The following is a 16,309-nucleotide window of genomic DNA, read 5'->3' on the forward strand; positions in this document are numbered from 1 at the left end:
CCCCCGGAGTACTTCAACTTTTGTAGCCCAGTGCTACTGGGTAATTGCCATAGTACTGAATAAATAACATATTTCTGATATTCTTTCTCTTCCGCTTAAAAAAGGAAGATAAGCAAATCTTATATGAATTAATGGTGTCACAAATTCTGTTTGATATTTGGCAGATGGCTTGTGTTAACAGTTTCTAAACCATGAGATATTTGATAGCAAATAAGCCTATAGTTCTTACAGATATTCTTTGAATAGTGTAATACAGATCTATTCTAATTTAATGACAGTTACATTTTTTGATTGATTTTTGTCAGTGTTTTCATGAATGACTTTTAAGTCTGAAGTTTTTCTTCAGCAAATTCAACATCCATTCTGCATAAACTATAATGGTGGTTGGTGGCTTTGGAGAAGAGCTGAGGTTTGGGTACAGGGCAATGCCTGCTGCCCTCCGCTGGGCATTAGCACACCTGCTCTAGACCATCGGTGGCTGTGGCTGAAATTGTATTCAAGTTTTCTAATCAGAATTTCCCTGCTTCTGGACTTTGTGACTTGTTGTTCAGTGCTTATAAAAAAACGTGCTTTGGAAATTTGAGGCCAAATCCGTATTATTTTCATTATTTTTTGATCTGAATGGCTTCTGAGAAACCATATGATTTTTTTTTTTTTTTTTCTCCTGAATATCTGAATTTAGTAAATCATATTAGGAAAGGTTCTTGGAAAGATTCTTTTTTTTTACAAAAAAGAAAAAGGAAATTCTCAATGCAGTACAATAGCACAAACTACTGTTTTGTATTATAACTATAAAATGATGTCTCTCTTTTTATAAAGCTGAATGCACAGGGTAGTGTTTTTTTTGTGAGATAGTAAAACAAAAGTATGTTAATAATCAGGACTCTGGAAACAGATTATTTTGATGGACCTTTTTCATTACACTACATGTGTTGGAGTATGTATCCTTGTGGCTACATATAAAAGATGACATATTTCTTTTGCCTGTAACACACGCTATAAAAAGCCAAGCTTTGCTCAGTTCATGGTAGTGTTTGTTTTTTTTTTTTTTTTCCCCCTGGATAATGTTCCAAATTTGTTCTAGCATAAGAATAGAAAATTGCATGTTTATGAAGTGCTTCAAGGCTGTATTTTCAGGCATCTTTTGAAACAGGGAAATGATGGCTGGAAATTAAGAATTAGGTTGGGGAGAATGCTGTTTCTAGAGCAGTTGCACAAACCTCTTATCTGGAGCTGTCTTTGATAGTGACCCTTTAAAATCAGCACTTAAAAAACTTTCATTGTAGCAGTGCAGTGACTTCACCAGGGTGGAAGCCCCCTCATTCTTTCCTCCTCCCAAAAAGAGCCTACTTGACCTATACAGACAGACAAGTAGTTGTCTCTGACAGGGTACCGGGGAATAGATTTGTCAGAAAGGACAGTGCTTGTGTATACAGAATTCATTCAGTATGGGTCCTGCTGCACTGGGTATATGGTAGACAGACACTTAAACTCTCTGTGAAGGCTCCTCTGATTGCTGTTAGCTGGTAGTAAGGATCTTTCTGTAATGTAAACCAAAATATTACCAGAACGCCGCCAGTTGCAAGAATGTGCTTGAAGTCTGTATTGCTGTAATTCAAAGCTTCAAACCTTTCACTTCCATGTTGATCTTTTAAATCAAAGTGTTGATCTGCATTAGGGTTTGGGTGGTATTTCATTTCCTGAACCAATACATGTGAACTTGTATTCGTCTTTTTCATTTTAGCTCAGAGCAAACTGGGACTTGTTCTTATGGGTATGCTTAAGAATACGAGCCTGGACTAATGAACAATCTAGAATTTTTAAATACTCACTTTAGTGTTGTTTAGCTTTGTTCCCAACCATCAGAGCCGAAAACAAATTCGGACTTAGATACTTCTTAGATACAAGATAACATATATAAGTTGGTTAGACTTATGTTATGGGAGAGGATTGAAACCAGAATAGATTATAATTTTGCAAAATGGCAATGCCCTGTGTGTGATTAGCAAAATGAAAGGATACACCTGCTGTGTTGGGTTTGGAGAAAATGAGGCCTTTGGGCTGCTTAATGAGTACATCTCTTTTGGACCAAGATTCCTCAAGCAATCCTATAATAGTAAAACTGCCTAGCAGATGTCATTATCTTCTGCTACCTAAAATTATCACCAAGGAAAGTCATTCTGTCCTTTAATTTTGTATGTGATAGTTAATTCCATGCAGCGGTACTCTTTTTGCTATGCATAAACTTATCCAAAATGGAGGGGTACCTAGTTTGCTGAAAGTGTTTCAGAATTCCTTATTACAATGGGTCTGTCATGTTACCCCCAATCTCTACTAATAAGCAACACCATACCCCAAGGCAGCCAGATGTTCCACATCAACCAAGCCACTCCTGCTCCTCAGTCACTGTGTTTGAAGCCAATTTTGTGATAGATTTCTATATGGAATGAGATTGTTTTGGTCTTATCCCAAAGTTGTGGCTTGAAAGAAGCTTGTGTATTCCCGGTACCTCTGCAAGGGATGTGGAGACCAGACACTTGGCCTCTGCATCAGTCGTGCAACTGTTACAGTCTCTCTTTTTGGTCAGCTTGTTCAGATATGTTTGGGACAGTGTAAAGACATCCAAGAAGGTTTCCTTTTCAAGTGTACTGAGGCTGATAGCAGGTTCCAGGTGTATTTTTAATTCTTTTTTTTTTTTTTTTTAATACCTAAAATATGGTTGAAATGGTTGAAGTACAGAGAGTAAAGTTGGATGGTTTCACAATTCCAGCGCCACAGGAAAGATTTCTGAGATGAGGAACAGGCTATTCTCTCCACTGATATGAACTCCATAGTATAATAAGGGCTGGAATTTGTTATAAGTTTAATTTTTTAAAAGTATTGTGTCCTGAAAGGTCTGTCTTCCTTAAGGTGTCCTAGAACAGTCTGGGTTGACTCCAGATACCTGTCCACCTTTCTGCTGTGTGCAGAGGGCATTATGCCAAGGATTTGGAGCAGAGTAATAAACTGAACCAAATCCAGTTCTGCAGTTTCAGCAATCACAGGGGAAGGCATTCTATATACTCCTTTTTTTAAAAAAAAGCACAAGTCTGGAACTGTCTTTAAGCTGATATCCTGAAATTATCTACACTGCTGTGAAGATTTTTTACTCCTTTTCTCGAAGTTGGCTTCCACGAGAGCTGCTAAATCTAAAACACACTAATGCTGCAGGCAATCAAGTTTGGATATTTTTTTCTTCATAAAGGGAGATTGGAGTGAGAAGAAAAAGTCTCTTTTGTGTTTAATTACATTTATTAAGTGTCTGTTTCTCTACCTGCAGGGTCATAAGGGTTACATGGGACTGCAAGGGCCACGGGGTGAGCAGGTAAGTGATGAAAACACGATAGACTCTACTCTTTGGATGAGAATTTGAGAATAGAAGAATGCATAGTCCAATCCAGCACTATATTGACCTGATTCTGGAGAACACAAAGAAATTTGACTTTGTAAGGACAGAAGAATTCTAATTTAATGAAACATGTAATATGTTTGTTCATATATAGCTAAGACCAGTGCAGTTCCTTTGCTATAAGGACCTGTCGTCTCTTGAATCCTCAACTACTTTCATAAGTTGTTTCTATGTTTTTATTATGGAAGTAGTACACTTTTGTATTTCACAAAGTCTTACACTACTCTTGTAATACTTTTTTAAGGATGTGCAACTGATGGAATTATATATGACAAGTAAGTTTTGGGTAGTTGCTGTGTAACTTTTTCAAAAAGCAATTTTTCAGTGAGCTTAAGCTGTTTCATATGTCTAAGTGTTAAAAGAAAAATGATAAAACAATTGAACTCTAAATCTGACATTAAGCTTTTTTGCTGTTTTTCTTTTTCTTTTTCTTTTCTTTTATTTTCTTTTCTTTTTCTTCCATCTAGGGAATTCCAGGACTGGCTGGCAGTACTGGGGCAGTGGGTTACCCTGGCAGGCAGGTGCAGTAACTGTTACTAATGTCTTGGTAGTTTGTTGGGTTTGTTTTTTTCAAGAGTATCGTATCTAACTCTTATGAAACTAAGAGTATAAATGTATTGATCTATATCCTATAATCTATTCTTGAAACAAATCTCTTTCACAGGTAGTGTCTTTAGGTAATGTTGAATCTCATGGCCTTTTAAACTTGGATGGCCTCCATGTATAATGCTGTACCTTTCTGGTGCACAAAAATTATGTTACTGTACTATTGAATGTCTAAGCACTGTATATTCCTGCATAAACCTCTTGTAGATCTGTGTTTTTAACTGTATTTCAAGTTTAGAAGCAATAGGAAACCGCTTATTGCGGTATAGTTCCTCATGATTTGCCCCAGTGTATTTACTTCACTGCTGAAACTATTTCTTCAGCCTTTTAGAGAAACAAAGAGTTTTTTCCATTCAGACAATTGAGAAGGAGAACCAACAAAACGAGAAACAAGCTTTCTATAAACACAAGCATTTATATGAAAAAATAACCCAGTATTTATATATGCTAACAGATACCTCAGTCTAGAAACATGAATAAGACGTAAAATAGAAATATTTTCCCTATATAAAGATATGTGAGCCAAATTCAACTACTAACTTTATTTTTTTATGTCTGCTTAAAGAGTGATCTTGCCCAATACTTTAGCATTTTATTAGGTTAGGTTTGTAATGGTTATATATTTAAAAATTCCATTACAATATTTTATATAGTAATGGATGGTAACGTGTTTGTGTTGAATCATATAAAATGTTTAGAGCATTTGGACTACATACACTGTTCAGACATTAGCTTGAAAATAAATGGAACTCTGTCCAAATATAAAAGGTTATGAAAAGCTCTGTGAAATTATGTCACCATCATGCGAGATCACTGAGTCTGGAAAAAATTTCCTCTGAGAAGAAATAATTTTATTGTAAAGGAAGTTTTGGTCATTGTCTAAGATTCAGCCATGAACTAATGGGAGACCTTTCTGAGCATGGTTCTAGGGCGCTGCTTGATGGCAGACACCCTCTTCAATTTTAATCACTTTGAAGTACAGCTTGTAGTTAACAAATTCTATAAACAAATATGCTCTGTTTGAAAGAACTGGAATTTAAAATTAAGTACAGCTCATGTCTTTTTTAATAGGGCTTAGCTGGACCGGAAGGTAACCCAGGTCCTAAAGGTGCAAGAGTAAGTAAAGATTTTAAGCATTTTGGCATGCATGCCTATTTTCACACATAAAGTACCTAAGAAAGGGTATGGGGAGTTTCATGTATCCCTGCCAGTTGTATGCCCAGTGAACTACTATGTCTTTACAGAACCTGAAAATGAGATCCTAGTACATATTCCAAAATAAAAAGATAACTTTTTTTTTTTTCCATGGTGAGAGGCATAGAATAGTCTCATATCAATGCCCTTCCTCTCACTTGGAATGCATATGAAAAGTAAAGCAGTAATGAACATGGGAGTGTGAGATCTGGGAGTGTAAAGGAGTGGACATTTCCTGCCTGAAGCTTTATTTCCATAACTGAAACTGCCAAGAAGGGGAAATGTATCTGCAATTTGCAATCTGCAACAGCTATAGAAATTGATGAAAGGAAACAGTCTTGTCACATAAAAAACACAAAAGTAGTCGTCTTCTAGATTTCAGAATGGTTCAGTTGTAGTCACACATATTGCAGGGACTGAAGGCTCAAACTTTAACATTCTGTTGATTCATGGTTTGCTCCTGATAACTTTTGGAGGTAAAATAAATAGTTTTTATTATTATTATTATTATTATTTTTATTTTTTCCTGTGTGCTTTGCTTGTTTGTTTCTTTTTAAATAGGTGCATGTATACACATGCTTGTGTGTAAAAAAATTTTTGAGCCTGACTCTCACCATCAGGTATCGGTTTTCAGAAATTTTTATACTGAAGGTTGCATATAAGGGTTTCAAGGGTCTTTTGCTAGCTGTTTTCAGGTCCTCAGCTGTACAGGGCTCATGTTGTACAGGTTGCTGAGCAGTTTGCTGTGTTCTCAAGCATCTCTTGAAATAATCTTACCGTGTTGCTAGATTTGTTCTTGCTCCATTTTAAAAATGTAATTACTAAAAGCCTTTACCTGTAATATCTTCTTAAACTAAATCTGTTTTTTTGGTGTGGGGATATCTTTGATGTCAGTTTTCATTACAGTGATGGGAAAAATGCGTTTGTCAGGATCAAGTGCCAACACATACTGCACCCTCAGGGATTGTATCTCTCTACATTTCTTCACTTCATTTTTGCGCAAATTCTGACTGTGTTTTGTTTCATTCTCCTCTCAACCAACAAGGTATTAAGTGATCCCAGTTACTTCCTGAAAAGTTAGTACTTGTCTGTTGACACAAAGCTAAAAATGGCCAATGTTTAGAGGTATGAGTAATTTTGGAGAAAAATACCTGTCAGGTCTTAAGACTAAATCCTTTATATGACTTCTACAAGCAAATTGCAATAAAAATGATGACGTAGCCTGTTGAGTTATACAACTGTGAGGTACCATGGAGGTATGTAGCTATGTGTTGCACAGTATCTTTAAAGATTTAAATTTAGAACATCCCTGCAATAAAACTATAGTTTGCTTCTCAGCTGTTTAAGAAATTATTGAAAAAAATAAAGTGCCTTCCTTTTTGTGGAAGAAATTAGTTTCTTTTAGAGAAATAGAGGGTTTTTTAGAGAAGTAGAAAAGCCGGTTGTTTTTTTTTTTTTTGTAACTAACAATAACTTTGTTCCAATCTGTTAATGCAGAATCTTTTTTTTGTGAATGGTACTGTCATTTCAACAGCATGTTTCAATGTCCATGCAATTGATTATACAAGATCTATTTTTGACTTTCTGAGAGGAAAGGGGGAGAGAAATACATGGTGACAGCACTTCAAGGAGAACATTCTGCTTATGACAAGATAAGCTCTTGGGGACACTTGTACATAACAATGGTCAGACAAAGTTATTAGAGATAAGGAACATCTTTTCTGATGCATTTTGTGAATAAGGTTAATATCAGCAGCTTTTTCATATTTCATTTATTCAAATAAAGTCTCTGCCAGTCAGACTTACTGAAACACTTGCCTCATACTTCCTTGTTAATTTGTTTGGTATCTGTATAATAGGGAATTAATTGTTTTTGCTGTTAGCTGGGGAATAAATCCTGGTCGCTTTTAAGTCAGTTAAATTTCACTGGTAATTTAAAATGAGCCTGGATTTAATCCCTGGATCTTGAACCCACAGGTAGAAAATACTAAGGGGCAAGCAGTGATGGTAGGAAGCAGCCTTGTAAGCATTGAATTGTTCTTGTGTTTCCAGGGTTTCATTGGACCTCCAGGTGTAGCAGGACAAACAGGACCTGAAGGGGAAAGGGTAGGTTAATGAAACATCAATGAAACATCAATGTTTGGGTGGTAACATATGTTAGAATGGGGAAAAATGTACATAACCATTCATTTGAGTCTTGGTCTAAAAGCAAAACTGATGTGAAGGAAATTACATGAATAGGTCACATCAGAATTGTCTAATTGATGAAATTTAATTGTATGAAAGGATTAGAGCAACTGAGATCCATAACGAGTTGAAGCAATTTCAATCAATAAGTAATATTTGTCAGTTGCCACATGATGTTTGCAATAAAAATGGTCATGGAAATCTTAATCTCTGTCACTATGCTCAAATTCTTTCTTGCTTCTCTTGAGTACAGAGGATGTCTGGCCATGTACTTTAATGGAGGCACGATGTGGCCTTTCTTCATAGTTCTGCTGATATGGATAATGTAAAGACAAGCACAGTTTGTGTTTCTGCCCCCCTATTACAGGACATTTTCTTGCTGTTTCTTCTTATTTTTTTATTTTTAATGGTGGTGCTTCTCAGGCTGTCTTTTATAATCAAAGGAAGGTTTAATTATTTGACTTTAAGCTGATGAAGAAAAGAAAACCTCATTATGATGGGTTATTTCTTTCTCAGGGCATTCCAGGCTTCCGTGGAAAAAGAGGTCCTAAAGGGAGACAGGTAAAGCTGCTAACACTTGTTACAATTTCTGCTGCTAATGTAAATGTACCTATAATTTACTCTGCAACTTTAATCAGCTGAAAAATGTTAACTTTGCTTTCTTCATGTATTTCTATTGTTTCCAGTTAGTACTTTGCAGTATTGCAAATTCCTTGCAGGGTGTAACTAGTAGATGTTTTGAAGTGAAGAATGCTTAACGTGATGAGCCTTGTGGCTGGGTACTGGTATCAGCTGCCAGAGGGCTAAAAAATGACAGAAACACATAAATATATTCAATAAAATTAGTGTTAGCTCAAGCTACAGATATGATGCAAGTTTTATGAGGTCTGATTTTGGTGTTGGTTTGAATGCAGATCAGCTGCTTCTAATGTATGGTATTTTTGGATGATGGTAAATTAAAGCTGTCTTCCTCTTAAAATATATTTCTACAGCTGAGAATAAACACAAATCTGCCAAGTATACATTATCAAGGTTTACATATTTCCTGTGGTATATCCTTAATGCCAAGTCTTTTGTTTTCTGCCGCAACCTTATTATTTTAGGTCTTTGAAGCTATCCAGGAGTTTCCAGTTTTAAATCTCCTGTGGTCTGCGATTGGAAACTGAGATACCATTCTGCAGTCATGCACTTAGTTGTGCTTCAGAGGGCTTTCGCCTGCCATGTTGAACAAGCATGTTCGGCAGTAGTAGTGTGACTACTATCGTTTGGCCCTTAATGTACAGTTTGAAAATTGTGGAGGATTCTGTTAATTAAGTTTTGTTTTCTGTGTGCTCTAATACCAGCCAAAAAAGTCACTAGGCTTCAGTAGAGTTCCTTCTAGTGTAAAGAAAGTCATGCAGAGGAAAGTGTCATTAAGTTGATAGACTGTTCTTTCTGAAGCTGCCATCAAATTGATAAGGTATAAAATCAAGGTAAGATTCTGGTTTTTAATTATTCAGCTAGCAGAACTGGGTGCTTCTGTGCTAATTGACAGTATTGTAGTTTGCTTGTAATTTGAATCAAACACTGCTTTGTGCAGCTGAGTGCTGGGCAAGAGCTGTCTGTGCTGTCAGTGCACTCAGGTAGTCAGCAGTGTGTTGTGCCATTGAGTCACATGTGGCATTCAAGAAGAGAGTGGAGCCGGAAGGAAGGTAGAGGCTTCTGCTCAGAGTGGAAGAGGAGGTGGCAGCAGGGTACTCCAGAAACCTGCTTTTGCATTGTAATTTCATTCACTTAGTCAGGCTTCACTGAGGCTTTTGATTGCCTGTGTAGTAGTTTGTTTCTCTTTGAAAGTTGGTGCTGTACATGCTGCAGTAAGCAGTTGCTGTTTCATTTACAGAAGCACAGCTTCTATTAGTGCCAGGCTGTGCTCTGATGATGATTTCTAGTTATATAGGCCAATTAAGTGGTTTGACACAGGGGACCAGCGCCAGAAGCATCTCTGCACAGTCTGTTGTTACCTTCATTCAGGATTGATTCCTTTGCTATCTTGTCTTTTCCTCAGTCCTAAGGTTCATTCTACATCCTTTCTATATAGTCTTGTAAACTTTATTTGACTAAAGTCCTTTAATGTAGGGAACAAGCCAGGAAAGCAATTACTTGGGAGCCCGTCTTGAAGTACTTTTCTGGATCACAAATGTAGAGAATGTCAGTTATTTTAACTCTAGACAATGATAGCAGTGATGACAGTGTCTTTTGTCCCAGAGTTAACTACTCCAGTGCTGTGGGGCAGGGCATTGTTTTAAAGGAAAAAAGCATGAGAATTGCATAAAGTCAGAAGTCAGACACCTGACCTTCCATAATGCTAGTAGAAAAAAATATTCTGACTGGTATAGTTCCTTCTAGAAGAAAAAGTCCCAAATACGATTCTTATTTTTGGAAAGTAATATAAAGTAGAAGAAGAGACTGCAGTCTTTAACTGGTAAATAGAACGTTTCATGTTCATTTAATATTTTGTAAGCATTGAAGACTCCAGTGAGGACATGTTAAAAGGGCATAAACAGTTGCACTTGCTCCCATTTAGTTTATCACCTTGAGGGACTGATAGGTATCATGTTTGATATCGAAGATAGGATCGTTCCATTAAAATTCAATATACTACCACTCAGCAGGTTTATTAAATAATTGTTCATATTTGTCATATCTTTGGCACAGTTGAAATTCAACAAAATCTCCAATTACCAAAGATTATAGCAGGAGAACTTGTTTGAATTTTGGATTGTACATACAATTGTTTTAAAGAGAATACTTCATAGCCAAAGCATATGTATCCCATTTCTTGCTGTTGTATGCTTGTACTTTGAAATTTGGCTGACTCTCCAATATTTTTTAATGCACTGTCAGTCCTGTTAGTATGATGTATTAGTGCTTTTACGTACATAGTTTGTCCACATTTAGGGAGAATGTTTTTACACAGTTTTCTTCTGTATGGAATTAGTTACAACCGGCAGTCAATATGACAGAACAGATGTTGTAAATTATACCAAGAATTTACTAGTCCTGTCTGTTATAACTATGCAAAACCAGCTTGTTTTATATTAAAAATAGGAATGGTTGTCCTTCATATGCTTTATAATAATGTTAGATGATGATATTGATGTAATAAAGCATTTGTTGCACAATAGTAGTATTATAATACTTTCAATTTTAGGCTTATCTGTTTTCCTGTTGGATATTCCATTCCTTTTCTACTTACTAGTGTTGTTTTTTCAGCATCAGTTAGAAGATAATGGGATTATGATGACTGGGTAATCTAGTGCCCTCATCATTTGTGCCATGCTGTGTTCCTGCTGTATATAAATAATCATCTATGGCCTGCATCTGTGATCTGATGACTGGCAAAACTCCCATTGTATTCTTTTCACTTTTTTTATAATCGATACTCCTGTGTGTTGTGTTAACTCTGCTTCTTCCAACGCCTACCTGCAGTAGACTATACAACCAAAATATGTTATTAAGAAAAAAATAGTAAGTTAATCTTTGTCTATATCCTGTCAGCTGGTAACTTTTAACAACATAGGCACTGTCAAATACACATTTTGTGTGAGAGAAATTTTATAGTACACTTCCAGTGCCTTGCAAAAATTTGGCCACTGGTGTACAGACTGAGAATCCATTAAATCTGCTGTGTTGACCACTAACCTATGAACCTCTACTAATTAAATGATAAGACAGTAATGCTATGTACCTCCACCTTATGGTTATGGCAGTAGATTGTTGAGATCTGCCTGGCCATAGTACAGTGATAAAAATTAATTTAAAGCAAACAAAGTGCTTAGACCATCCTTTTTGCCTTGGATAAAGAAAACATTCTCTGTTCTGCTTCAGGGTTTTCCAGGTGACTTTGGAAATAGAGGCCCCCCAGGCCCAGATGGGAATCCTGTAAGTATTATATTACATTTTGATTAATATCGTAAAATATGTAACACTCAATATTAACTCCTCTCCCAAACAGAAAGGAGATTTATGCCTGAAAAGCAGAGTATTGAAGTCCACATGAAAATTTTGCACTGTTACTTTTATGTGGAAAATTCTAGGTTAGATCTGTAGTAAGCAGATGTATTAGAGAAGAGAACTGCACAGTTGCTGAGAGCACAGTTTCTACTATTGCAGGTGCTGACTACCTTGAGAATCAGGTGTCTTACTGTCCTCATTGCATTGCTGATGCCTCCAAAACTTCTTGCACTAGATATGATTTTGCATTTCTTAATTAAAGCATTATTCTAGGATCATCTTAACAAATAGGATTCTGTCTCTGTGCCAAAACCCCAGCTTGCGTATACTTATGCATTTGATAGTTGATTTTGTCCTTTGAACTGTTACTGAATACAATTATGTCATTCTAAATACAAGTATGTCATTTACTGCATTATCAGTATGATAACAGCTTTGGCTTTGGCAGTGTGCAGACTTGAAGTGCTCTCGTGGTATGGTATTCAAACTGCAGCACAGTCAAATTACTTCACTGGCTACTGTCAAAGGAGCTTTGCTGTCTTGCCCTATTTGTAGGGAAACCTTGGCTGAAGACACCAAACTCAAATTTCCTTTGATATGGGAAAACAGTGAAAAGACAAACGATCAATGAGTGCTGGGCAAAAAAGCAACTGATTTGAATCAGCTCTTCTTGCTGGATGCTCCTTTGGGAAGTGCAGTCAGTTTGTCTCTAAAGGCTCTCTGATATGGACTGGAGTCAGCAACTGGGCAGAGATGGCCTTTCTGAAGGCTTGTCCTTTTCTGACACACTTATGAGGAATTTATATTAGAACAGTTTATACAAATTTTGCTGCTACAGCTGTTATCCTCTTGTGCTAATGTTTTGGAACATAAGAAAAAAAATGTTCTTTTCTGGTTACTGAGGCAAAGTTCCCCTTTGTGGGAATGCCAGGTGATGCCAGCATGTAGCTTTTCATCCTCAAAGCACTCTGAGGGGTTGTGTGACCTGCTGCTTGGCAAATGATATCAAAAGGTGAGTTCTTTCCTTCCTCTTTGTATTCCCAAGTCTCCCTCATTTATTGAGAAAGCAGAGATGCCCTTTCCACAAGATCTGAGGAAGAACAGTACTTTAACAGAATTAAACTCAGAAAGCCTGGATCTGAAATTAGACTTACCCATTACAAAGAAGCCTGTTTTAACACAAATATTTGCAGACAAGTTCCTTCTAATCTGTTAAGACAACTTCTGATCTTGCTGCCTTCTCAAACAGGCAGCAACACTTCTCCCTCCTCCCCCAAAACTCACCCTGCAGGGCTTGTTCAGGCAAGGGGCCAGAGCTGCAGCTGCAGGGGTCTGCAATGCTGATGGAATATTTACAGAGCCTTTTCCTGATTTGCAGCAGAGACCAGAGGCTGCCTAGGAGGCCTGTGGTGGCAGGAGCTTGAAGGGAAGACTCTTCTTCCCATCTACCCTGTGCTGATGACATTTGTCTCCATGCCTGATTTGTTCTGTTTAACAGAGTAATGCCATCCGCATCCCCAACAAGCCCTCAGTCTGCTCTGGAGGATTTTGCTAGAGCAAATTTTCTATAATTTTCCATAAAGAGCATAGCCTTTAATTTGCAAAGGTCTTTCAATGAACTGAGCTGGTATTCTCCTTATCTTCTAAGGAATCTATATAAATTTTCCAGGTGTTTGTTTTTTTCTCCACACAAAAATGTTTTCTTCTTCCCACTTGAAATATGAAGGTAACAAATCTGATATTCCTTGGTAATGCAGGAATAATTTCATGATGCAAATACTGTGAGATCCAATTCTGCTATCAGAAGCTTTAACAAGTGTGTTCTGCTGCAGAGTGAAAATCCCTCATTCTTGAGGAATTCTCTATATGAATCCCGATCTAATTGCTTTGCAGATCGCTGAGAGTGAATACGTTTTTATTATAATCTAAAATTCATTGTCTTGTAGGGAATTGTTGGTGGTGTTGGTCCTCCTGGATTTCCAGGACTAAGAGTGAGTACACATTTATCAACTTACTTTGATATGGCTTTGAATATTTGTTGGAGTATTGTCTTGTATGTTTGTGAAATAACAAAAATAAATACAAGAATCCAGAAATTCTGACAGTTGTTTAAGCAGATGGGTTTAGGTAGCTGTGATTTTAGTTAAAGTCACTATACAAAGTTACTGTAATATTGCTGGGTATATTGCTGGGTACGAAGCACTTCTACATTTGGTTTGGGTTTTGTATGCTTCAGACGTCTGGGTTTTTCATTTGAAATAAACACCTTTATGAGTTTCTACTCCTAAATCTACTCCTTTCTGCTCCTAAATCCAGTATGACTTTTTAAAAATGTGCAATGCTTTCAAAAACCCTTTTCTAATGTTCACAGCCTTCATTAATTCCTGTATGTAGCTACCAAACTATAAGCAAAATTAATTCCTAAGCAAAATTACTTTTTATATGCAGTATCACATCCGATCTTTTTGTTTTTTTTTTTTTTCAGAATTATGCACTGCCCACTATGGACTTGCAACTGCATTTACACAACTGCAGTTGCACCATAGAAACTCTGTGGCATGAATGAGTTGTGTAGGAGTTGGAGGTGGGATTGACTGTGATATTTTTGTAGACTTCCTTAAGTAATCCAAGTGTATGCTGGTAGAGGACTAGGGTTTGATTCTTGATGTTGGCTCAGTCAAGGCCTATCTACACAGCAGTGTTCATTACATGGGAGAAAATAGCATGTTTCCACTTCAGTTAAGAAAGCCGTAATTGTGTCCAGTGTGAGTGAGTTTGTTTGTTTGTTTGTTGGTGAGATTTTCTCGATAGCTTGAGATCTAAAACATCCTTGATACGTTTGTTAGTTTACATTGATGGTCATCTACCTTTTCCTTTGAAGTGTGACAGTTGATCTCTATTGTTATCATCTTCTTATTGTCTGCTGATGCTCCTTTTGACTGAAAGGAATTAGTCTTTTATGGACCAGAAAGCTGCTTTGATTCCTACACCTGTGTTTGTAGCTGAGGTGTATGTATGTATGCTGAAAACTGTATGCTGAAAAAGTGCAAATGCAGCACATTAAAGGTAGGGTCATTGTGCACCTTTCTGACAGCCTAATAGATCTTACAGATATCTTAGGGTATTTTTAAAGTTAGTTGTTGTTGTTGTTGTTGTTGATTTTTAACTGTGCCCTTGAGCAGCATGTCTAACATGTCTTGGCTCAATGGGTCGCTGTGGTTGATAAGACCTTACTGGTACAGCAAGATTTTGCAGTTGAGGAAAATGGCACAGCAGTGTTTGCTCCAGACTTCTGAACAGCCTTTGGAGGCTTCCAAGGCATTGGAAAACCTACCTGGAATTTTGAAATAAGTTCAGAATACAGCTAAAGAGAACTTCAGTATCTAATTGTCCTAATGACTCTTGTGTAGATCCTAACGCAGTGTATAATTGTGATCAGCAAAATTTATTATTATGTGCCATCTGTTCGTGTCTCTGCACTGCATTGTACTGGTGCTCTGGTTCCCAGCTTCCCAGTCAGTATGATAATTGGAAGAGCTCTGCTTTGTTTGAGTTCTTTGGTGGTGGTGTTTTTTGTTTGTTTGTTTGTTTGTTTTTACAAGGGTCCATTGTGTTTTTTAACTGTAGCAGAGTTTCACAAAGAGGAATTTCAGGTGACCCTAACATCACCAAGCACAATTTTTGTGGTGTAGCCCTGTTCCTGTACTAAACCAAACGGGTTTGTGCACCTCTGGCCTCTGTTTTCACACGGCCCTTGCTCAGGCAAAGGCCAGTTGTCATCTAAAACTAAGTAAAGAGCTAGAGACCTCAACTTTTGTCCTAAAATATTAGTGAATTATAACACATTACATCATTACAAGATACAGTGTTGAACATGAGATAGAACATAATATTATTCTGGCAGAACTCAACGTTAATTCGAATAGCTTGTCCAGCCCAGCTGTATGCATTGTCAAGAGCTAATTATTTTTTGTGCTTGTTCAGAAGAATGGCAAAGCAAGCAGCATTGGCAAGCTGTGTCCAAGAATTCCTCCTTTCTATGACTTCTTATATATACAAAACTGTTGCCAAGCTGAGAGTTTTGGCTGGCTGAGCAGTTAGTCTCAAGATCTGCAAAGCCATGAGCTTTCATAAGACAAGGATTTTGAGAAAACTTTCAAGTACAGATATCAGAGCTAGCCTTTCTTTTTAAAGGTTTTTTACTTTAAAAATAATAATAATAATAAATCCTAATACTAGGAAGCATTAGTTTTCCTTTGCTGATATCCTGTCTTTTTGACAGGCAAAAGAATAAAATAAACTTGGTTTTAGTTTAACTTGTTGCATAGAACTAGCAGAAATGCATGCTTGTTTTAGCTGAAGTAATTTGTTTCCTTTCTACTAGCAGGTTTTAACCAAGCTGATGAATATGTGCTAACATAAAGCAAGGCTGATGTAGACAGAGGTCAATTTCCAAATTGACAGACTTCCTTATTCAATTATTTTCTTATCAGTGATGTCAACTCTGCATCTTCATGTTAGGGTGCAAATGTGACACAGTTTCCTTCATTCTTTCTCTGTGAATGCCAAGTGAAAGGAAAGGTTATCAAGTGTAATAGAGGCAGAAGGTTTTCAGACCTTCCTCATACCTGAAGTTCAACACAAGCGTGAAAGTTGGGAATAAGGATGGTGGCCTTTGAGACAGTTTTGTTTTTGTGTAGTTCCCGCTCTTTGCTCTTAATTAGGCCAGGCAATATCTCTGGAGACTGTGACAGGACTTTCATTAACCTGAATTTTGTTCCTGTTTTGGAATTCCTTCCCGTTGCTTTTGTAAGCTAAGTGTCCCAGCTCTGTGCTTTTTCAGTCAATTGAAAGTCTTGTTACTGTAAGTACACATTTCAA

General features: G+C 37.0%; 1 protein-coding gene across 2 annotated transcripts in view; it reads left to right on the forward strand.

The window, feature by feature from the left end:
- The window catches only part of COL24A1 (collagen type XXIV alpha 1 chain), a 130,480-nt gene that overhangs the window by 30,495 nt on the left and 83,676 nt on the right, over positions 1–16,309 (forward strand). For both annotated transcript variants that reach the window (XM_035333325.1, XM_035333324.1), the window contains exons 8-14: positions 3,320–3,364; positions 3,916–3,969; positions 5,126–5,170; positions 7,301–7,354; positions 7,952–7,996; positions 11,303–11,356; positions 13,375–13,419. In XM_035333325.1, the coding sequence (XP_035189216.1) occupies positions 3,320–3,364; positions 3,916–3,969; positions 5,126–5,170; positions 7,301–7,354; positions 7,952–7,996; positions 11,303–11,356; positions 13,375–13,419 (342 nt within the window). The remainder of the gene's footprint in view (positions 1–3,319; positions 3,365–3,915; positions 3,970–5,125; positions 5,171–7,300; positions 7,355–7,951; positions 7,997–11,302; positions 11,357–13,374; positions 13,420–16,309) is intronic.

The sequence above is a fragment of the Oxyura jamaicensis genome, chromosome 8 (assembly GCF_011077185.1).
Source record: "Oxyura jamaicensis isolate SHBP4307 breed ruddy duck chromosome 8, BPBGC_Ojam_1.0, whole genome shotgun sequence".
NCBI lineage: Eukaryota > Metazoa > Chordata > Aves > Anseriformes > Anatidae > Oxyura > Oxyura jamaicensis.